Source organism: Sminthopsis crassicaudata, chromosome 4 (assembly GCF_048593235.1).
Source record: "Sminthopsis crassicaudata isolate SCR6 chromosome 4, ASM4859323v1, whole genome shotgun sequence".
Classification (NCBI taxonomy): domain Eukaryota; kingdom Metazoa; phylum Chordata; class Mammalia; order Dasyuromorphia; family Dasyuridae; genus Sminthopsis; species Sminthopsis crassicaudata.
In genome coordinates this window covers 257,741,931-257,766,295 of record NC_133620.1, presented here as the reverse complement: position 1 = coordinate 257,766,295, position 24,365 = coordinate 257,741,931, and the positions used below count along the sequence as shown (strand labels likewise).

Below are 24,365 nucleotides of genomic sequence, written 5' to 3'. Positions count from 1 at the left end.
TCATTTCTTTCTCTAAAATCATCCCTTTCATCATTTCTTTCAACATTGTCTTGGGGACATGTCTCAAGCTGGGAACCTACAAAACTTTCAGTATTTCCCGAGTGATGATCTGATCCAAGACAGGCAAAGTTTGATCACTGCTTCTCTTGTCTGAGCTCTGACTTGGGCTTTGGTCTGAGCAGCAGGTTCTAAGGGCTTTCCTTATGGAATTTCAATAAATTGCTGCTGAACACAGCTACTATCAGCTTTCTAGTAAGCTCAGAGTGACAGAACTGTAGGCATCCTTGGTCTAGGATTCCTACTCCAATTACAATTTTGCAGATTTTAGACTTAGCTAGAAACTGAAACTGCAGATCTCTCCATTTCTGTGATCAGAGCCACAGAATTATAGCTTGCTTCTTATTTGCCCCCTTTTTTGGCAAATAATCTAGCACCAGCATCTGCTTCTCACCTTCAAATGCTATCCCAGGTAAAGGTGTCTTCGTCTGTCTTAGATCTCTGACTCAATTGGATAGTGAACATAACTGTCTATTCTACACTTGACATCCCTTTATGGTAGATCTAAAGACTTTTTTTTTTTTTTTTTTTTTTTGCCCTGTTGTACAACCTTTTGCTTGTACTGCTGGAATTCTCTGTATGATGCTCTTGACTGACCAGTCATCATTCCAAATATTTTTTTGTGTCAACCTGGGATAGAAATATATCTCACTACATTTTTTTTTTAATTTCCTAATTGGAATTTGTTCCAGGTTTTTTCCTCTAGACTTATTAGAAGAGGAATATTGTTGGACTTTCCATGGTACTCTAGTTTAACTCTGTTGTGCGTTACCTATAATGTTTTTTAAGACTTTATGTTCTCATTTTTCTCCAGACTGAGCTCTGTTCTGTGAAAAGAGGGGTTTAACTTGTTTTTAGCTTCAGAGGGCCAAAGGAAGAACAGCACATGAAAGCTGAAAATAAGCTAGATGTTAGGTTGGATGAAGGGAAACTTCCTAATAATTTTCATTATCCAGAAGTGGGATATCCTGCCTCAGGAAGTGATGTTTTCCTTCTTATTGCAGGTTTTCAAACAAATGCTGAATGACTACTTGTTGGGTATGTTGTAGTGGGTATTCTTTTTCTGGTTTTGTTTGACTAATAACAATGAAGTCTCTTCAGATTCTGAAATTTGGTGATTCATTATGATTTTTCTGGACCAGAGAGGATATGTCAGGAGACAAGTTAGAAGCTCCATATCTTCCCCTATAGACTTAAGACAAAAGAGAAAATGGGGACAATGTTAGAGATATCTTGAAATCTTTTGTTTAAAGCAGAACTCCTCCCTGTTTATTCCTTCTGTTGAAGACAGCTCTTGCATTTTTCAGTGTCATCATCTTTACTTTCATCTCACAATTCCAGTAATTTATCAAATTCCAAAAAGAAATGGAGTGAGGCATATATTCATAATTCACTTCACATATGGAGCAAGCTCTCAGCTTCTATTCTCTTGCATCTTGAGAACCATACTCCCTTTAGTATCTTTAGCACTTCAAAATATCTTTCTAGTTTAGTTCAGACATCTATATTATGTGATAATATGAATCCTCTTACTTGCCTGATTTCTGCTACTTCAGCCTGTGTGACATAGGGATTATTTGTCCTTAAAAAGGCTGGAAAAACTAATTTAAGAATTTGTCTGGTCTGATTTTTTTTTTTTTTTAATGGGACAGATACTTAATGATATGTCCAATTTTGTCCTACAGAGTTGGTTGATTCTTATTATGTTTAATTTTGGCTTTATATTTTTTTTATATATGTTAAAGCATTTTTCAGTTTTTCAAATGTATTAGCTAGCTGTTAATGATCCTAATTATTTTAATTTTAAAAATGTTGATTGGTTTTTTCCTTTCCTTATTTTTATTATCTACTTTACAAATACTATGTCAGTTAATCCTCAATCACCCTGAAAAGAAAGTTCTATTATTATACTAATTTACAATTGAAGCTACTGAGGCAGACAAATTAAATGACATTTTTAGGTTGGTTCAGCTAGGAAGTATCTATGTTAAGATTTGAACTCAGTTCTTCCTTACTCCAGGCCAAAACTTGCTCCTCTTAAGCCACCTAACTGCCTTTAAGAAATCACTAACAACAAAACATTTTTAAAAATATATTACATATAAAATCTAAGAAATTATTATAATATAAAATAGAAATAAAATTGAAAGAACAGCCAGAATCTCAGTTCAGCTTTTAGAAATAAGATAAAATTTGCAAGCCATTATTAAATTTCTTTTTAAAGAAGGTAATACAAATTTGGAGTGAAAATGCAGAAGACTTTCCTTATGAATGAATAGCCACTTCAGGTCTTCAGTCAGCTGGGAAGAGAAAGGAGCTGTTAAAGATTGATAAGAGTGCCCAAAGGGCCCAATTAACATTAGATATCTAAGGTTGTAGAATCCCAAACCATCTCCAGCTATGTTCACTGCATGAAAAGCAATGAAGAGTGAACTTGGGTGGTGAGTATAATCTGAAGTTGGTATTTGGCTCCATGCTACTGGTAATATAAGGGAGGATTCCAGCAATTCTAAAATATTTGATGGTAGCTAAATGAGTTATCAACCTTATTGAAAAGGGAGGAAAACTATTATAAAACTGGCTATGCACTGTGAAAAGTGTTAAGAGTGAAGAGATTAAAAATCATAATAAGACAGAAAAAGAATTTAGTCTAAAGGAATTGAAGGACTCTGATATCTCTGAATTTTAGATCTTTTTGGTAGAAGTTATAAGGACAAATAGCTAAGTTAGGTCTCATCTCATATGCCTGAAACAGAAATGAAAACCTGCTATGCTGAAAGATTTGAGAACAAAAAATTTGACTAATGATAAGAGGTTAAGCGATTATATCTAATCTTAATTTTTGCTCTTTAAAGATCTGCAGTAGTAGTTTTAGGCTTTCATTTAGCCTTATAGATGATAAAGTTATTGGCATTCTTCTACTTGTTTTCAAATTAAAATCCCAATAAGAGCATATCCTTCCAATTTTTTATTGCAGTTGACTACAAGAATTTCTAACATGGACAGTGATATTTCTTTGGCAAGTACATTAACAAGAATGTTCAGTCTTTTGTGTAAGGATCCTTGTAGATAAAATTATTATAAGAACTTAAACTAAGGTCCATAAGGAATCATAGTAGCGCTAAGCTTTTCTATAGATTGTACCATCTTCCTTTCCTTACTTACAGTTTGATTTTTAGTGTTGGAAGGATGTAATTTGCCACCTGAAGGATTGCACATTAAATATACATGAATTTTCTTGATTTGAAAAATGTTTTTTATAAAGGAATTTCTGAGATTGTTCTGTACCCTAACTTCATTATCTAACTTCTTGGCAGTAGTTGAGAAATTAAAGTTGAGGGGACTTTTATACAAGATTCTTCTGTGGAATTCTGATGACATTTCTGGGTTTACCTGCAGCAAAAGCAACCTAAAACTTTGCCTTATTTGTAAAAACCTTGAAGTAGATATAGCTTTTTTGCTTGCTAATATGTTAATATTCTCCTTCAGAGAGTCAAAGATGATGCAGATGGATAATCTTTATCATTAAACCTTGTTCTCTAAAATTATTATAGAATTTAATATAGTACCATGCATATAATAGACATTGAGAGATTTGTTATTGCTACTGATAAAAGTAAATTAAGATCTTTAATTATAGCTGCACTTAAAAAAATATCTAAATGAATTATTTGCCATTTGCAGGAAAAAGTTAAAAGTAAAGACTATGTTGAACAGGAGAAGGATAGAGTTGCTTTAACTTTGGCTCGTCTAGCTCGCCATGTGGAGGTAGACAAACAGCAAAAAGAAGAGAAGAATAAAGCCTTCCGGGTAAAGTGATTACTTCTTATGTTTTTTAACTAAAATCTAGAATTTTGAGTTTTATAGTACTGTAAGGTAAAAAATTAGGACAGAAAAAAACCTAACTAAATTTTCAAGCACAACTGGACCATTAGCTTTTTTCTTCCAGGTTATTAGCTCATGCATATTTGAACATTTTCATGTTTATAGGAAGTGGGGGGAGGAGGTGAATTAGCAATTGGCTTTGGGTTTTATTTGTGTTAAGAGTTAGGATTAGAAATTCATGAGATTTGTCATTGTAGAAGAAATTATTAAAGGGATACTTCCAGTGAAGACAGACAAATTAAACTAAATGGGGGAGTTGGAGTCTACATAGCATTAAACTTTTTGGATATTCTCTTCTTCAAAGAATTCGAGAAACTTCATAAACTTCTCTTTTAGGAGCAGCTCCATCATTGAAAAGATTTTAGGAGAAACACTGTAACAAATTTGAGCCCAAATTAAAAGCTAGGAAATCTCTCTCTGCCTGTGTCTTAACCTACATTGTAAATCCCTAGGTGAAATTATTTTATTTGAAATAATAAACCTGCCACTGTCACATATTAATAGTACATATTCCAAAGTATTTTATATTCTTTTGCTAATTAAATCTCATACTGAAACTTCTCATTTCTGTTTTTCCTATTCCTATTTTATTTGGTTATTGCCTTAGTCTAATGTAAATCATAATGTGCCTTTTTAAGTCTAATATAAACCATTATTTTTTAGTCAAAAATCAGGAAGAAAATTTACTGGAATTTAACTTTAGTGTATAATTAAACCTATAGTATAAATCTAGTAAAATATTCTCATTGCCTTAAATTAGAAAAGGAATGTTGCTATACTCTTTGAATTAGTTTTTAAATAGATGCTATTCCAAAATTAGATTTTTGAGTCAAACTTTTGCCATGATTATGAAATAAATCTTATTTGAGAGAAAGTGTTTTTGAGCTGTCCTCCTTCTCCCTATATTTCCCAGCTTACTAGTGCTGGCTTCTTTTCCTAAGCAAAGTCAATGCCCACATGGATAATGAAGTTGTTGTGATGTCGTTGAGAATCTTACTGTCACTGTGACAACTAGGGTTTACCCAAGGGTAGTTTCAGCCTCCACCCATGTAGAGGATCATACATCGGATCTGAAATCAGGAGTTTACTTTAGTTTTCTGTTCAGGAAGCATTTATTAATCAAACTATTTTGAAAAAAGATGTTTTTTTTACTAAATCAAATCTCACTAAATTCTACAGAGATGCCTTGATCTATTTTCTATTACCAACTATGATTTTTCCTCCAGACCTTGACTTCTATTATGGGCTATATTTTATCTCAGATGTACCAGACTACCAAAACCAAAATCAAATGGACAATGAAACAACAGTGGAACATCAAGAATTTTAATGTGTCCATGTAATGGCAGTAATAAGATACCTTGGAAAATATCTTCTGCATTATTCCAAGTTCATTTAGCTTGGTTAACTTGATATTTCTACATTCAAAATGGAGTTTTCTTTTTTATGGGGAGGCTTTGATGAAAAAATTAACATTGAAAGTGGATAAATCATCTTAATGAAGATCAAGTTATGATGATGGGAGAACATCATGAATTTGACCAGCTTTTTTCATTGACATTCTAGCAGATGGAATCAATAACTTGCAAGTAATGCCTTGTCAATTTATTGTTAATGGAAGTGATTCCTTGATAAAGGAAAAATGGTAACTTAGATTAAGTCAACAGGTCAAATTCCATTATAAGGTACTTCAAAAGAATGTGCAGGTGTTTTCTTTATATGAGACTGAGATAATGTATTAGATTTTGTTTCTTATTTACTAGACTATAAGATATGCCTTAATATAGTCTTTATGATAGAGTTATTATAAGAGAATGTGATTTATGGTTATGCTCCTTACTTTAGAAAATAACCTTTGGTTATAACTTACTTGGAGCACCTGGATTTAAATGCTTTAGTTCTTTGTGACAAAATATTATAGAAAGAAATACATGCTAACATCTATGTTTTATATTGACTTAAATGTTTTTTAAAACAATAGAAATTGGTCTGATTTTTAAAGTTCATAACTATAGACAATTTTCAGTGGTCTTCTGAAAAAGATTCTTTTTAGAAGTACATCTTTTTCCTCCAGCCTTTTTTAAACTCCACCAGTTGAAAGATTGATCAGTCAACCAATATCTATCTAGCACTTTAAGTTAGGAGTTTTTTATCCTATTCCCTAATGACTTGTTTATGATTTTAACTTTAATATAATCATGTCTGTTTTAAGGAGGATACATTTAGCATCAAAGATACACCTTTTTAAAGTTGTGTAAAAAGCACTTAGCCATAGTTACAATAACTTATTAAAAAATCAATTGTTTTTAAGGATGATATATAGCATTCATTCTTGTTTACTTGGGGTATAACAGCCATTCGTTGATCTGACTTTTTTTTTTTTTTTTAATCTTAGGAAAAAATAGATTTTCAGCATGCTCATGGATTACAAGAACTTGAGTTTATTCGAGACCGTAGTGACACAGAAGCAGCAAGATTGTGTGTGGACCAGTGGCTAAAAATGCCAGGTAATTTTTCAGACAAGAGAAAAGTGAGGATTATTAAGATTTTGGGAATCACATGTTTTTTTTTGTTTTTTTTTTTTTTTTGTAAACTGAAATGCTTGTGCTCTTGATTTGCTAATCATTACATGCCATTGAAAGCCAATTTAAGTAAAACCTCATAATGGCATCTTCCCCACCCCTACTCCCAGCATTATTTTTTTCCCCATTTGTAAAATCTTCTTTCAAGCACAGACTACTTGTATAAAAAACTAATACATTTTGTGAATTTTAAATGTGCTCTACATATTTGTTGTACTTTTTAAAGCTATTAAAATGTTGTCATATTGTTAAAGTATGTGGAAGATAAATTTCATTTTAAAAAAGTTGCCAGTCTGCAACTTAAAAACTTAGAAAAAGTTCTTGCAGTTGGAGAAGGGAAAGACTAAATGTTTTGTATTGTCCTTTGAATACTCACATTTTATCATTTGCATTCAAATTTGATTTTATCTACTTTGAGGTAAAATCATGTGGTTTTTGAGAAATAAGTCTTCTATCCCTTAGTAATAGTAATGGTTTTGTTAGTTATTACCTTATCAGTCCTTGATATAGAAAGATTGCTGATAGTATTTTGTCCACAATACGTACATAGAAAATAATTTATCGGCATAATCAGTTTACCTAGATGTTAAGTACTTAATAAAGCTACATATTAAAAACACCTGAAAAAAGACAAAACTATATTTTCTAAGTGTATGTCTCATAATTGTGATTTTTAAAAATTCATCCAATACTACTGAGATCTCTTTCTCTTTCCTCTTCTACACATGTGCATACGTACCCACAAACACATGCATGTGTCTGTTTTTATACATATAAATGTATGTGTACATTTAAGTCTGTGTATAAAGTAAATGCTAGGTACTTATGGCTAGAGGCTGAAAGCTTTAAAGAACGCTAATGATTCTGAGAGGTGCATGTGATTTCTTAATTGACAGACAGCTTGTGCAAAGACACAGAGAAATAGCAAGGCCGTTTAAATTGGAATTTAGGTAGGATGTTTATGCAGTAGAATAATCCTAAATAAGTCCAGAGGGGGCAGGTTTGGAGCCAGATTTTCAAAAGTTTTAAAATCCCTTATAGAAATGTATTTTATATGCCACCATTGAGATAGTTTTTGCATACCTAGATTTTGTTTAACTTTTAGAGTTAACTTCTGGAAATGTTGTATGTTAATATTTATAAAGGGATCAGCTTAAGTAACATCTTTTAATTTGATAGGAAGCCACACTGTTCTACATAATCATTTCCTAAGTGGTTAATTTATATAATTAATAGAAACAGGAAGGCTGAACCAGATACCTTGGGTAATTTTTAGAAGTCTGACTTGTAGAGGACACTTTTTTCACATATAGTACCTATTTCAACCAAGTTGGTCAAGGATCTCAAAATCCTTAGATACCAGGAAGTTATGAGTTATATGGGAGTTACAGTTTAAATAATTCAACAAGATGATTATAAACAATTATAAAACATTCTTTATACAGTGCTCATTTTCACTGAAAGATAGATTATAGGTTATAGCTACTATAGAGCTAAAGCTTAGAATTAAAGAAATGGTAATAGTTGGAAAAAACTTAAGTTTTCACAAATGTCCTTTTCACAAAATCAAATCACCCCACTCCAAAGTCATTCTAGTTAGTCAAATCCATTGCATTTGTAAAGGTGATTTTTTTGCAGGGGACACAACTTAGTGATAGCCTTCTAATACTACTTATAATCATTGCTCAGCTTTGCTGTTGACATTCAGGATTGTGGGTTGTTTAACCCCTTATATTTTCACTTATTTAAAAGACGTTTTAAGGAAAATTTAGAGATACTATTGTATAAGATAGGTAACTCAAGTTCCAAAATTAAGCTTCTTTTCAGAGACTTCATTATCCATGACAAGCTTTAAAAATTTATTTTTATGAACAGTGTTAGATGTTAGGGAGTTGTGCATTATGGCTTCTTAAATTTACTAAATTCAAAAACTTCATATCGAGGCATGTATCACTTCTTAATGTCTATTTTGATGCCTTAGGTTATAATAGTACATACAATAAGTATGCATCTAACTTCTTACAACTTCATTAATACATTGGCATGATTAAATTATACCTGACTATAATATAGCCTTCATTGAGCAGACAAGTGGGAGCAAATGTGTCATTTAGCCATGCTTTATGATGCATGCAAGACCTGGTGCTTTATATAGGATCAGGTTGTACCTAGCTCATTGATGGCTGATCGGGTACTGAGAAGCATGAGCTTGGGGGTTAAGGTTAGTACTTTTCTTTTTCTTTTTCTTTTTTTTATTTTTTTTTTTTAATTTCCAATCCACCAAACTTTATATCAAATTTATTTCTCAGTCCTTATCTTCATTGTGAAAATGGGCTTTGGGAGTCATTGCTAGATAATGTTTCATAATGAGTTGCAGATTACCTTATATTTTATCATTTGTATTATGTTGTTATAAGAGTAGACCAAATTAATATAGTTGAAACATTTTTGAGAGTCTAGAGTTAAATGACCTATTTTAATTGAGAAAAACTCCATTTCTCAGTAGCTAAAGGATTCCCTCCTTTTTAAAGTGTAGCTATTATAAATAATGCTTATCCCAGTCTTAAGAACTCTTAATGGGAGAATATCATTAGTAGGTTTTAAATTATAGCAGTCTTACCTCCATTTGACCGGTGTACCCTTGAAAATTGGAGTGTGGTACTAATTAAAATCAAAATTTTGAATTGTAGCAGATGAGAGAAGTGTTGAATCATGTGATTTTGTTTCATAAATACTGATTTTTTGGGGGGAGAAGTTAACTTTCCCCCTATTTTTTCCTGCAATTTCATCAACAGAGTTATTACTACTGGTAGTTATGTAGAATAGTCTTGTGGAAAACATAATCAGCATTACATGGCTAAGCAATTATGAAAGTTACGTCATAATCCTAAGTCTTTTGGATACTTTAGAGAAAAATTTAAAATGTGAAGCAAATTGATAAATATGAAATGAACATGTTGCCTAACAAAATAATCTTTTAAAAGCTCATTTAGTGTCTAGTAAATGTATTTCCTCTATCTTAAAAAAAAAAAGAGGAAAAATTATAAAACATAAGCATTTAAAAGGCAAGCTTCATTTTTTGTCTTTATATCTGTCATATAACAGTAGATTTTTTTTTTTACTAAATGACTTTGAATTGAATTAGATATTTCAGTTAATGCCATGTATGTTCATATCTAAAAATTACTCCATTAGTGTTTGTTGCCTTGAAAAAGCCTTATGGAATAGTGGAGCTGAAGTCTTCTAATACTTTAGTTGTCCCCCAAATTTAAAATGTTACAGAGTAAATGAACGTGACATTAACAAAATGAATTTTTTAGAGCTTATTTTAGTGTCTTGTTTTTACTGTATTTTTTTCTCCTTGAAATCATCAAAAAATAATATACAATGCAAACTTTCTGAAGCTAGGGGCCTATTTGTTGTTCATTTTTGTGTTTTGTACTCTGTACATGATAGGTCCTTAATAAATAATTACTGAATTCCACACTACCATTTCTATTTTATGGCTGTCCAAGTTAGTACCAAATATAGTTCTAGCTGAAAACTCATGTTACTTGTTCTTTATTGGAGAAGAGCAGCATAGTAATAATAAAGTTCAGATCCCAGCCTCAGATACTTTGCCTAATACTGTGTGATATTTGTCACTTCTCTAAGCTTTAGTCTCATCTGTAAAATGAAGTGAAGATTAGATTTGATTATTTATAGGATCCCTTTCAGATCTTTAGGACCCCAGGAGTCAAATATAAGTGAAATAAAAAAACTTGAATTATGAAAACAGGTAACTATGCTAGCTTATTGGAAAAGGTTTACCATATCTAGAGTCAGAAGATGACCTGGATTGAAATTTTGCTTAATGTTATTTGCTGACCCTTAGATGAATGTTTAGGCAAATAATTTCATCTAATTCTGGACCTCAGAAGTGGGGGGAAGTTGGTTTAGAATAATCTCTTTGATCCCTTCTAGCTTTAATAGTCTATAAGATTTGTTCATTGTAATTTAAATCTTTCAGAGAGAATCCTGCTCTTATCTATAAAAGTATTAGAAGCTTATCAAATTACTTTCACATAAGTCCAAAGATTTAGAACTGGAATTAGGATTTTAGAGGCAACCAGGTTTCAACTTACTGAGATATTAGGCCCAGGGAAGTGTAAGTTAATAAACTAAATGGTGGTGGAGTGGGATTTAAATTGACCCCAAATTCAGTCACATATCATCTTTATCTGTTCTGTTGGTCATAGTGATTATATAATATACATATAAATGTGTGTGTGTGATTTATATAATGCTTTAAGGTTTGCAAAATAAGATAGGTATATCATTTTATCTTCAAAATATGCCCTATTATTATTATCTTAGTTTTACAGTTGAGGAAATTGAGGCAGTAACTTGTAACTTCCTTAAGGTCATGGAGGTAGTAGTGTCTAAAGCTACATTTGAACTCATTCTTTTCCAGGATATGGACATAGCTCTATCCATTGTGTCCACCCAGTTGCACAAAAGTTGAGATGATAATGTTTAATGAGCTTATAAAGCCATTTTTATAATTTAATACTTAATGATAAACTATGTATACATAGATATTGAGTTTCACAATTTTTTATGTTCTCTTGACATCTGGAAGCATATCTAAATTTTTATGGCATGTGTTAGAAATTGACAATTATATGCAGAAATTTTGTGTTAATGTTCTTATTTTCTTGAGAGGTATGGGCTCAAGGAGAAAATTGGTAAGAAGAATGGAAAGGAAAAGAAAAGTAATGGAACCAAATAGAATAGGGAGAAATAGGGAAATAGATTTTTTTCTCCCTTTGGCTCTCATGAAGTTTAGTCCTTTGATCATAGGTGTAGAAGTAGAAGACACCAAAGGCCATCTAGTCCAAGCCCTTCATTTTCCAGATGAAGAAACCTTTTAAAATTTAGGGAGGTTATGTAATTTGTTTGATAACACAGATGATATATATTATCCAAGACTAGATTTGAACTTGAGTTCCTTTGACTCTTGGGACCAGAGCCAATGCTTTTCTACTGTACTGATAATGCATATGTATAAAGTTGTGGAAGAATACTGATCTTCTCTGGAGCTTAATTTGATAGTTTTGGAATGTACTTTGAGTGGGGTTGGTGTAATTCTCTGAAAGAGTAATTTTCCTGTGGGGCTAGAATTGTCTATATTGTAAAAGGTTTTTGGAAAGTTGTACTGTAAAAATGTATTTTTTTCCTTGAAAACCTAGGCCTTCTAAAAGTCAAACCTTGTAAACTTGCTAACACTAAATGCTTAAATGCAGAATGTTGGAGGAGATGTGGGAAAACAGGGACACTGATACATTGTTGGTGGAATTGTGAATATACCCAGCCATTCTGGAGAATGATTTGGAACTATGCTCAAAAAGTTATCAAACTGTGTAATATCCTTTGACCCAGCAGTGTTACTACTGGGCTTATATCCCAAAGAGATCTTAAAGAAGGGAAAGGGACCTGTATGTGCAAGAATGTTTGTGGCAGCCCTCTTTTTAGTGGCCAGAAACTGGAAACTGAGTGGATGCCCATCAGTTGGAGAATGGTTGAACAAATTGTGGTATAGGAATATTATGGAATATTATTGTTCTATAAGAAATGACCAATAGGATGATTTCAGAAAGGCCTGGAGAGACTTACATGAACTAATGCTGAGTGAATGAGCAGGACCAGGAGATCATTATATACTTCAACAACAATATTATATGAAGATCAGTTCTGATGGACGTGGCCATCTTCAACAATGAGATGAACCAAATCAGTTCCAAAAGAGCAGTAATGAACTGAACCAGTTATGCCCAGTGAAAGAACTCGAAGAGACGACTATGAACCATTACATAGAATTCCCAATCCCTCTAATTTTATCCCCCTGCCTTTTTTATTTCCTTCACAGGCTAATGATACACTATTTCAAAGTCAATTCTTTTTGTACAGCAAAATAACTGGACATGTATACATATATTGTATTTAATTTATACTTTAACATATTGAACATGTATTGGTCAACCTGCCATTGGAGGAGGGGAGTGGGGGGGAAGGAGGGGAAAAATTGGAACAAAAGGCTTGGCAATTGTCAGTGCTGTAAAATTATCCATGTATATATCTTGTAAATAAAAAGCTATTAAAAAAAAACAACAACCACTAAATGCTTAATTTGTTAATAGGAAAACAATAAGAGAGAGAAAGATATTTCACTAGCAATTTTTTTGAAAAGTTATAGAGATAAGAGATGTATTTGTGTCTTGTATTTGTGGTTGTTCCCCTCTAAACTTTAAGGGGTGGTCTCATGGAACACCTTTTTCAAAATCCTAACTTTTCAAATGTTGCATGAAACTGTAAGGCATTTTTGTTAATAAAATTGTAATTCTTCAGAAGATCTCAGATAAATTTTAGTAGAAAATGTCAGGGTTTTTTTTGAAGCTAGTAAAACTGTTTCCTTTCTTTAAATAAGAAAATTAATCTGCTCTGTTTGCTACCAGAAAAAAGAAAAAAATTTCTATTATATATAAAGTTTTATGCACAGTATAGAAATGACTTTTTTTCATATAAATTGAGTAATTGCTAAAATAGATAGAGGTATCTGAGTTTTATACATCTATATCTTGTTTTTTTATTGCAGGACTCAAAACAGGCACAATTAATTCTGGAAGAAGAGGTCCAATTCGAAAAGCAGACCAAATGCCGATGTCCAGCAAACCTATTTCATGCCCCATAATGTATTGTAACAAAGAGTTTGACAATGGGCACCTTCTCTTAGGTCATTTGAAAAGGTCAGCATCTTGTTTCTTAGCATTCAGAATAAATATACAACATTGGGTTTTTGTTGTTGTCATATTAGTTGCTTTATAATACAAATTTGAAAGGATAATCAGTATTATTGTTTTTATTTTTGTGTTTGTGGCTTTAAATCTTTATTTTCAAATATTTAGATAATTTGATAAATTCATAGTGGTTTTTTTTTTAATAATGATATTTATAATAATATTGAAAACTTGCCCAAACTTTGCATTTTTAATTCAGGGATGACTTAAAAAGAATTTTAAAATTATTTGGTTTTAAAAAACCCTCTTTGGGTTTTTACCCTTTTTATCAAGAACTAACTTAAGGATATTATTGACACACAATAAAAAAAATTCTTGAAACAAAAGCTATTTAAAAACTACATATTTCAAGCCCAGTTTTCTCAGTGGTTTCAATGTAAGTTGACTTTCAGGTATAGAGGAATTTAAATAGAAGGATTTATTGACAGCCTGCAAGACTTCCTAACCACAATACTGCCAAAGATGGGTCTTCGTAAGAGTCATTGTTATTTGCTACCATTACACAGTACCTAAATATCCTCCTTGTTAGACATTAATTCAGTTTGATAGGCCGCTGATAGTGCTGTGCCCCTAGATAGTGGCCAAGTAAATTCTGGAGATTATGTAGGTGCTACATTCTCTGCCTCTACTTCCCTCTTTTGATTTCTCCTGATTTCTTGAATACTCAGAGTTATAGCAATGCATACTTGTTCTAAATATTGACAAAACTTAAGTCCTTTACTTTCAGGATAGAGATTTCACATGTAGGGCTTGCTCTTTAGGAGGAAACTGGCAAATGATGAATCAGCACTATTATATGCTAGTACTTCACTGTATACTCAAATTACTTTGATATAAAACAGAGAACTCTGGAAAGAATTAAGGAATTATCTATTTACTTATATTTCATCAGTATATAACAAGTAGTCTATTTATCTTCTGTTTTATAGGAATGAAATTCAATATAGTGGCCCTCTAGATTCTGTATAAAAAGCTGTCATAACAGCCCTTAGATGCTACCTTCCTCTGATCTTGGTAAAGAATTGGAAGGCTAATCTACCATTTTGAATATTAGTTTGATGTTGAACTCTAGTTTAAATAATATTGAGTAAGAAAGTCATTTTATAACTGGCATATAGTTTTTACAGAATTCTTTGTATTTCCTAATTTATATTGCATTAGATTAGACAACTTCTTTTGGGAAATTTCTCAAATATCACTACTTTATGAAAAAGCTTTCTTGATCTCCGCTCCCAGTCTCATTTTTAATATGTCTCTTTTGAAATTTCAAGGTAAAATCATATTTACTTTGCATATGTTTATATAGACTTAATTTTTGTACATGTTTTAATTTTGTACATTCCCTTTATGCTTAAAAGATAAGATTTTTGAGGGCAAATGCTTTCATTTTATAGTTATAAAAATATCCCTATCTTTAGTATAGGCAGATGCCATAATGGTATTTAATAAATCTTTCTTGAATGATTGTGAAATTTAAACTTTGATACAGATCTCCGTTACTTTGTAGGTTTGATCATTCTCCATGTGATCCAACAATTACACTGCATGGACCCCTCACCAATTCTTTTGCATGTGTAATATGTTATAAAAAATTTGCTACCCAACAGCAATATAGTGATCACCTTTTTGCTAAGGTAAGAATCTTTATAAGGGAAGGAAGGGCACATATTCTATTTTTTGTGGAATTTATGAAAGTGAGTATATTTCTCCATAACTTTTAATTTTTCATTTTTAAAAATCTAAATTATACCTCTCATCAGATAAATAGCAACAATAAAGCTAACAGATGAAGAGAATTTAAAATTTGGTTTGTGGATTATATATTATGTACATAACTTATGCACCTTATGGATGAGATTCATCAAACTAGATCTGTTGAATTATTCTTGTGAGCATTAGAAAACCACAGTAGATAAAGAAGCATATCTGACCATAGTGGGTACAAAACTATAAGCATATCTCACCAAACATACATTGGTTCCCTGAAAATAACTATTATGAGATCTTTATGGTCTCTCATATGCCCTTTTCCTACGCATTTTACCTTTAAAAGTTTTTACTCACTATGTGTGTTATCTTAGTCTCTTTCCCTAGCTCTGGGCCTCTTGTTTTCTTACTTATGTGATGAAGAGGGTTGGAACTCTTTCCAGTTCTAGTCTACATTCTATTATGAGTATTTAGGATGAAAAGACAGTTTTGGGAGATGGGGAGAATTGACAAGTATAAAATTAATCAAGTTAGTACTTTTTACTGCTTTACTTGGGATTTTTTTTGCTTTTACTAGTATTACTACTTTTAAAAAAATTTCTTCTGTAAAGCTAAATCTAATATTACAGATACAATTACAGATCCATTCTCATTGATTTTACTTTATAAATGTAACCTTGCAAACCTTGTCCTATAAATTATAGGCCCTATTCTCCAAGGCTCAGATCATGTATGCCACCTTTCACAATAAAGCTTTCCTTTAATCACTCCTCAGAAAGTAAGTTCCTACCTGAAATTTTTCTAGAGCACTTTTCTTAGTCTCTTTAACCTCAATCTCTGACTTCATGAATCATTTCTGTTTATATATCTTAGATCTGCCTCTCATTAAATTGTAATAAACTCCTTGGAAGGAGCAACTTAGTATATGGCATCTTATGTACACTATGTACTTAATGTTTGTCAAATCCTCCAAAATGGAAGACCTTTTATTATTATGAAATTATAATTTTATTTATATATATTTAATTATAATTATATATTATTATATTTATATTAGAAAACAGAAAAGGCAATAATTCTGGAGAGCAAAATGCTGAGAATAAAGAGAATTTATTTCTCTTGCGCTAACGACAACCCATAGCAATGGCAACAATAGGATATTTCTAGTGCCTCCAATCTTGAGCTAATTAAAAAAGATTGAAAGGCAGCAGATAAGGTAAATAGCCATTCTTAACTGAAAAAAGCTGTCTAAATGATCTAAGGCCCTAAACTTATAAGGATGTCTAATCTATTTGGAATAAGCTCACTTTCTTTCAGGCTGACAAGAGTCCACAGATACAAAATTAATGTTTTAGAAAAGTGAATTCCAGAAAATCCTCTAGTGATCTCTTTTGGCTAATAAAATAACTACAAATAGATGTAACTTTAGGTCTGAATTTTCCTTAGTGTCAACGGGAAAATTTTTTTTTTAATTTAAATTTCACTTTACTAAATTAGAAAAAATAACACAAGTATGGTAGCAAAGTGAATTTTTAGGGTCAGGATTCCTAATTGATCTTCTTCATTTTCTTTAATCAAAACTATGCTTAGTAATCTTAAAAGTACAAGTCTACCCATGGCATTGTCCTGCTCCGGAAGTTGTAGCGTATCAAAGATAAAATGCTAACTACTCTGACTTTTCAAGTATCCTTCACAACCTGGATTTAAGCTTACTTTTCTACAAATATTTATTTCACATTACTCTCCCTTCACAAATTCTTATCCCTGCCAAATTTTTGCTGTTAGTTATTCACTACAGTTCATTTTCTCATTTCTATGATGTGTTTTTTGGTGGTGGGGAGGGGGTTAATACACAAGCTTTTTTTACACAATATTCGAAACCTAGTTCTAGAGTTGGAAAGAATTTTATAATACTGCATTAACCCTCTTCTTTGTGCAAATGAGAAAACCGAGACCTAGAGAGGCTAAAGAAAGAGACTAAGATCATGCATCAATAAATTTAGTAACACTTGTGAAAGTACTATTGTAATTATGTTACTTCATGTCACTTCAAAATTGAAAATCTTGTGAAAGCAATTGATAAACTGCACATTGGTATATGTCATAAAACCTGGAAAAAACTATTGAAAATAATTTTATGCAATTGTCTTAACTATTAAATCCTTGAACTTTACTACTTAGTTGCATATCTAAACTATTTTGTCTTATTTTAGGCAGCTGCAGCTGATGGACATAAAGCCAATCTTCTTCCTCAGCTTATTCAGTGCTTTGCATGTCCAAATTGCTTCCTTCTTTTTAGCAACAAGGATGAATGTTTGCGGCATATGTCTGGAAAAAATCATTTCCTTCAGAGTTTTAAACTGGGTGGTATGTTTATATTTTTTTTCCAATATTTAATTTAGTTCAGCAAGCTTCTTTTGAGAGAGTAGTGTGTACAAAGGAACTGTGGGGCAGGTTAGGGAAGAGGGGGGAGCAGGATCAAAAGAGATTATAAAAAAAATTTTAAATAAACTCAGGGAATATTAGAGCTGGAAGAACATGCTAAATATGAACTAGTCCAACACTTTCTCCCATCCTCCCATACCCTTTTCTCCCTTCTCTTCCCTCCCCCGTGGCCAATTTTACAAATTAGGAAACTGAGCCTCAGAAAGGGAAATTCCACTGTATATTCTGTTTCATAGTTATTATGTATCACACAGAAGCATATATTTTCTTGTTTAGGTGAGAGCCAGACTTAGACTCCTATGGCAGCCAGATAGTGAGGTACATTTAAGGAAATATTTTTATTATCAAGACTCTGAGAATTTGTCCTTATACCATACCCATGGTCACATTAAATGAGCCTTGGGTGTAGTATTTGAAGTTTGGTACTCAACTATTATTTGATTGGTCTTTTAAAAAAATTTTCATGTGCAATCTCATCTTTTGCATTCTCAATCTTCAATCAATTGCATTGCAATCTCAATCTTCAATCATCTTTCACAAGACCATTTTATTTCATGAATCTTCTTAGAATAACCTCCAGTTCAGAAGAGAATTGAATCCAAGTAGTCAGGTATATTTTTCCACTCTTTAAGGAAATGTTTTTATCATCGAGACTCAGAGGCTTTGACTTAACACCCATGGTCACATGAGATGAGCTTTTTGTAGTATTTTAAGTTTGGGACTATTATTGGATTGGTCTTTTTAAAAAATTCTTTCCGGGGGCAGCTAGGTGGTACAGTAGATCTGATCTCAGACACTTAACACTTCCTAGCTGTGTGACCCTGGGCAAGTCACTTAACCCCAGCCTCAGTTAAAAAAAAATAATAATAATAAAAAAAATTCTTGCCAAGACCATTTTGTTTTATGGGTCTTCTTAGATAACCTCATTCAGAAGAGAATTGTCACTTGTTAAACACTATATGCAACATTTTGACAACTCCAAAAATTAGGAAAACTTCATTTTTTTAATGATTAAAATTCTTAGGAATGAAAAAAAAAAAACTTGTTAGTGTCTCTACTTTTGGATATTTAGTACTTGAACTTAGGTTACTTTTTCAGTGAAATACCGCAAATTCCTATAAAATCAACATTTCTTCCCAGGTAGGTTGAAAAGTGACATCCTTTTAAAATATCATTAGTTTTATATTGTGCATGGGTTGAGGGTTTGTGAGGATATTTGTAATTTATTTTGTCCATTTTTCTCCAGATGACAAGGAAATAAGTCCTATACCGTTTCCATCTTTTGCAAAGAAACTTTTGATATCTCTCTGTAAAGAAGTCCCCTTTCAAGTGAAATGCATGGCCTGCCACAAAACATTACGTTCTCACATGGATCTCACAGCCCATTTCAGGTAAGTATATGATTGAAGTAATTGAATATGATTTTAACTGCCAAGTAGCAGAAGTTTAACCTTATCTTTATGCTAATGCAAGATGTTTCTGAATGGAGACTTTAAAGATTAAATAACTCTGCAACTTGAGAGAAAAGTAGTAAAATTGAATATTTTAAAGTTCCTATCTATATAAAGAAGCTATTTAATTGCTACATTTCATATCTTTTAACATATCTTACATATTTAAATTACTCTAAAGAAATTGAACTATAAAGTTCCTAGGAGGCACTGAGGGTGGCACCCCAGTAAAAACACTTTGAATTTGTTCTCTAAGTATGTCTTGAGTTTAAATTCATCCTCACATTTTACTAGCTGTGTGACTTTGGGAAAGTCACTTAACCTCTTTATCTCTACTACTTAAGTTTCTTCTGTAAAATGAGGATAATAGCACTGTCTCCAACAGTGGTTGTGAAGAATAAAATAAGAAAATATTATTAAAGCACTAATGGTAGGTGATATTATTATATTTGTTTTACTCTTTGCTAGATGTCATAAAGGGGAAGGAAGAAGTGTAAGACCAATTGTTCTCTTCCAGGACCTTTAAAAACATATACATATAGAAGATGAAATAGCTATATAATTGGCATTATTTAAGTAGAACAGGCAACATTACTTGAGGGTAAAGTATCAGGAATCATTATGAATGGATGGAGTTTATCATATTTCTGGGTCTCCATTTGCCTCATCTGAAGCTAAATGAACATAACCTTTAAAATTTATTTTTGATTTATGGAATAAAACAAGTATTTCTGTAACACAATATAATAAAAAAAATGAGATTGTACATGAAAACTATAAATCTCCTGTGTATGATTTGCCATTCCTTTAAAATATAATAGTTATGTATATTTATTTTACCCACACACCTCTCATCCCAAAATGGCTACACCATTAGTCACAAATATTTGTATATTTGTAAAGTCATTCTATATGGCTATTTATCAATTCTTTCATTTTTTTCAGTAGGTAGTATTTTTTTCCCCCAATCACATGTAAAGAGTTTTTAAACTCTTTTTATTTAAAATTTTGGACTTCAAATTCTCTGATCCCTCTTCCTTAAGACAAGTAATTTGATATAGGTTGTACAATAACAGATGATAAATAAAAAATTCTGTGTCTTAAAGATTTAAATAGGGGCAGTTAGTTGGTGCAGTGGATAGAGCACCAGCCCTGAAATTAGGAGGACCTGAGTTTCAAATCTTGCCTCAGATACTTAATACTTCCTAGGTGTGTAAACCCTGGGCAAGTTCTTTAACCCTAATTGCCTCAGCAAAAAGGAAAAAAAAAAAAATATATTTAAATAGACTTAGCATACCTCTACCAAAAAAACACACATTTCTTGAAATTTATTACAGTAAATTTTAATAGAGCTTTTTGTGTAGAGCACCCCTATTTGTACAGAGTCAGAGACACTGAAACTAAAAGTAGTTTTTTTGTTTGTTTGTTTGTTTTTTTTTAAACAAAAAATGTAGTGGTAGGGAAAAAGAGAAACTGGATTTAACAGGGATCTCCATTCTGGTTTTGCTTCAGAAATAGGATATTGGGCTAGAATTAGCCAGAGTAATAATTGAAGACTGGAAAACAACTTTTGAAGAAGGATTAAAATAATATAGATTATTCTACCTGGAGAAAAGAAAACTGAATTGAAACTTTATAAGAAACTTCTCTAAGTATAAATAATAAGGGTTATTTAATGTGATATATTATTACCAAATGCAGAAGATAGAAATCAAAAGTTGTTTTATTTTTTAAATAAATGGGCCTTAAAAACCATAAATTAATTAGGTTATTTGTTAGGGTCATGGTACCTTAGACAAAGCTTTGGAGATAGGATGAGTTCTTAACTATTGCTGAGTTTATAGAGTTGGACTTTTAATGATCTTTCCAAAGTTACTCTCAATCTAATTATTATATATTTATTCTGAGATTACAAAGAAATCACCCCCTGACCCATGAACAATGATTTTTTTTTTTTTTTTTACAAGATATATGCACGGGTAATTTTACAGCACTGACAGATGCCAAGCCTTTTGTCCCAATTTTTCCCCTCCTTCCCCCTACTGCCCTCCCCCAATGGCAGGTTGACCAATACATGTTACATATGTTAAAGTATAAATTAAATACAATATATGTATACATGTCCAAACAGTTATTTGCTGTATAAAAAGAATCAGACTTTGAAATAGTATACAATTAGCCTATGGAGGAAAAAAAAAATGCAGGTGGACAAAAATAGGGGTATTGGGAATTCTATGTAATTCATTAAACAATGTTTTAATGAGATATATGAAATTGGAATATATTTTTTTCCAAAGCTTTTGTGATTTTTTTTTTTTTTTTTTTTTTTTTTTTTTTTTTTTTTTTTGAGGCTGGGGTTAAGTGACTTGCCCAGGCTCACACAGCTAGGAAGTGTTAAGTGTCTGAAATTAGATTTGAATTCGGGTCCTTCTGAATTCAAGGCTGGTGCTCTATCCACTGCGCCACCTAGCTGCCCCCGCTTTTGTGATATTTTTAACTCAGCAAAGTTGGAAAGAAATTGTTTCATTGTTATATTCTGAATAATAAACTAACATATCTACAGATAATCCACTATACACTGACATTAGTGCTTTAATTTTCCCCCATGTCAGACTTACAGAGATGAAATTAATTCCTAAAATTTCTGCCAGTTTATATTTGTATTCTCAGAAATTTCTGCCATATTTGAAAAACCTTTTTATTTTCTTTATTATAATTTTCCCAATATTTTTTCCTTTCTCCCTCTTCAAGAGAGCTATCTCAGATAGGGTTTTAAAGACAAGAAAATGAAGTAGGACTTAAAAATCTTATAGTTCATTAGTATGTTGAATACGTCTCAGTGTATGACTTGTACCATATTTGTATAGTACTTCCACTTCTACAAATAAATGATGTGGTAGGAATATATTTTCATATTTCTCCTTTGAGCCATACTTATAGAAATACTGGTTTAATTCCATTTTGGGAAGTTGATTCTTACTTAATGGTTAAAATCCAAATCAAAAATTCACATATTAAGCAGTTATTCTTTTCTTCAAGAATAATTTTTATAACTGTAAGACACATATAGGTAGTATTTGATACTACTTACAGTTCTCTAATATGTGTCAATCATCTTCATTCTCTTTGTCTTCTTCCATAGAAATTGTAAGCAGGCTATATGTAAGTATTTTGAGGTGTTTACATAATGTTATTATTCATTACCATTATTTAAAAGTATTTGTGAGGGCAGCTAGGTGGCGCAGTGGATAGAGTACCAGCCCTGAATTCAGGAGGACCTGAGTTCAAAATCTGCTCAGACACTTAACACTTCCTAGATGTGTGACCCTGGGCAAGTCACTTAACCCTAGCCTGGGGGGAGAGTGGGGGAGTATTTGTGTTTTTGTTTTTGTTATCTTGCCTGTACCAAGTGCTATATGAAATTTGTGTAATTACAGAATTTAAATACGTAAATTAAATACATAAAGATATTTTATCTTTTATGTCTTAATTCAGAGTCCACTGTCGAAATGCTGGTCCTGTAGCAGTAGCTGAGAAGAGTGTCTCCCAGGTTGCAGAGAGATTTAAAGCAAGAGGTTATTGTCAAAATTGCAATGAACTCTTTGTGGATGAGAGCAGTACCAATAATCACAAGCAGAATTCAGGACACAAAGTCCGAGTCATTGCCTCAATGGAAGAGTCCATCTTGATGTATTGTCACATCAATGGAGGCAACAAACCTCCCTCTGATTTACGCCTCCTGCTAGAGCATTCAAAATTTTCATCACTTAAAAGAACACTATCCAGTAAAGATTCAAGGACACAGGCAGGTGGCACTACTCCAAAGAAGAAGAAAAATTTGGAGGATCAAAGCAGTGAAAGTGTAGTACATACAAAACAAAAGTCAGTCTGGTTTTGTGAATGCCAACAAAAGTTCCTAAGTGAAGATGCAGCAGAAAAGCATGTATTCTCAGCAAATACAATGTGTCATAAATGTGTAGTCTGTGGGAAAGTGTCTGAAGATGCAGGTGTTATGCGTTTGCACATGAGTCGGTTTCATGGAGGGGCACATTTAAATAACTTTCTCTTCTGGTGTCGGACATGCAAAAAGGAATTACGGAGAAAAGAGACTATTATGGCTCATGTGACTGAATATCATCGTGGACATACTTATTTTTATGAGCAAGATGCTGAAGAAGAGGAACCTTTGCCATCCTCTTCTAAGACATTGATGAGTAGCCCTACTAACAGGAGTAGTCTTACAGCTAGTATGCCTGTTCTTCAGTCTCCTTCAAAAAGTCCTCCAAAAAGCCCTCCACGAGGGAAATGGCAGTGCCGAATTTGTGAAGATATGTTTGATTCCCAGGAAAGTGTTAAACATCATTGTATGTGCTTAACAAGTCATCAGTTTCATAGGTACAGCTGTGACCATTGCAAAAAATCCTTTCACAAGATAGAGACATTATACCGACATTGCCAAGACCAGCATGAAAATGATATCAAAATTAAATATTTCTGTGGGCTCTGTGATCTGACTTTTGACGTGGAGGAAGCATTTTTGAGTCACTATAAGGATGTCCACAGCATAGACTATGTCTTTGTATCAGAAAAGCCTGAAACTTCAATTAAAAATGAGGATGACTTCCCAGTGTTGGAGAAAAGTAACTTGTTAACATGTGGCTGCCGGGAGAGTTATATCTGCAAAACAAATAGGAAGGAAGATCACAGTAGATGTCTACAGATCTTGCTCGACAAAGGTAATCTGTGGTTTCGCTGCTGTTGGTGTTCAGCAACAGCACAGAATGTAGCAGACATGAATGCCCATGTTCTTAAACGTCACAAGGGAGAGAGAGATTATAAAGAAGAGCAGTTCTTTGTGAAGTGCGCCGTCTGCAGCAAAAATTTTCATGATGCTGAGAGTGCTCAGCAACATTTTCACACAAAACATTGCTTCTTACAAAAACCCAACATAGCTCACTTTGGACCAGAAAAATTAAACCCATTCAAGTTTACTGCCAGTGGTGCACGTGTAGACAGAAAACTGAAACATCCCATAAGCTATCAAAAAATTTCAGAATCTCCTTCAAATAGACTACTAAACATGGATTCAGGAGCTAAGAATGACATAGGCTGTCAGAAGATAGGTATGACCTTAAAATTATAATTTAATGTCTATGCAAATTTCATACAATTGTATTAGAAACTTAACATATATATACAGCATAGTTAGCATGTCTCCAATAAGATAGTGAATATATATTACATGATTCAGCTGAATTATATAATAAGGTCTCTGATATAGTAACAAGCTCAGACATAATCTGTTTTAACCAGAAATGTGAGAGAAAAATTAACTTTCAGTTAATAGATCATCCCAGAGTATAGTCATTGGAATTCTCTTAGTTTAAAAAGGTAAATCTCCC

General features: G+C 32.3%; 1 protein-coding gene across 10 annotated transcripts in view; it reads left to right on the top strand.

Annotated features, from left to right (window-relative positions):
• Positions 1-24,365, top strand: part of ZNF451 (zinc finger protein 451) — a 98,026-nt gene that overhangs the window by 52,781 nt on the left and 20,880 nt on the right. For 3 of the 10 annotated variants that reach the window (XM_074310609.1, XM_074310607.1, XM_074310608.1), the window contains exons 4-10: positions 3,742-3,867; positions 6,338-6,449; positions 13,159-13,309; positions 14,868-14,994; positions 17,281-17,434; positions 18,759-18,903; positions 22,459-24,086. In XM_074310609.1, coding sequence (XP_074166710.1) covers positions 3,742-3,867; positions 6,338-6,449; positions 13,159-13,309; positions 14,868-14,994; positions 17,281-17,434; positions 18,759-18,903; positions 22,459-24,086 — 2,443 coding nt within the window. Of the gene's footprint in view, positions 1-3,741; positions 3,868-4,978; positions 5,628-6,337; positions 6,450-8,699; positions 8,746-13,158; positions 13,310-14,867; positions 14,995-17,280; positions 17,435-18,758; positions 18,904-22,458; positions 24,087-24,365 lie in introns of those variants that run through there. The other 7 variants (XM_074310611.1, XM_074310615.1, XM_074310616.1 and 4 more) reach the window with 6 other exon arrangements.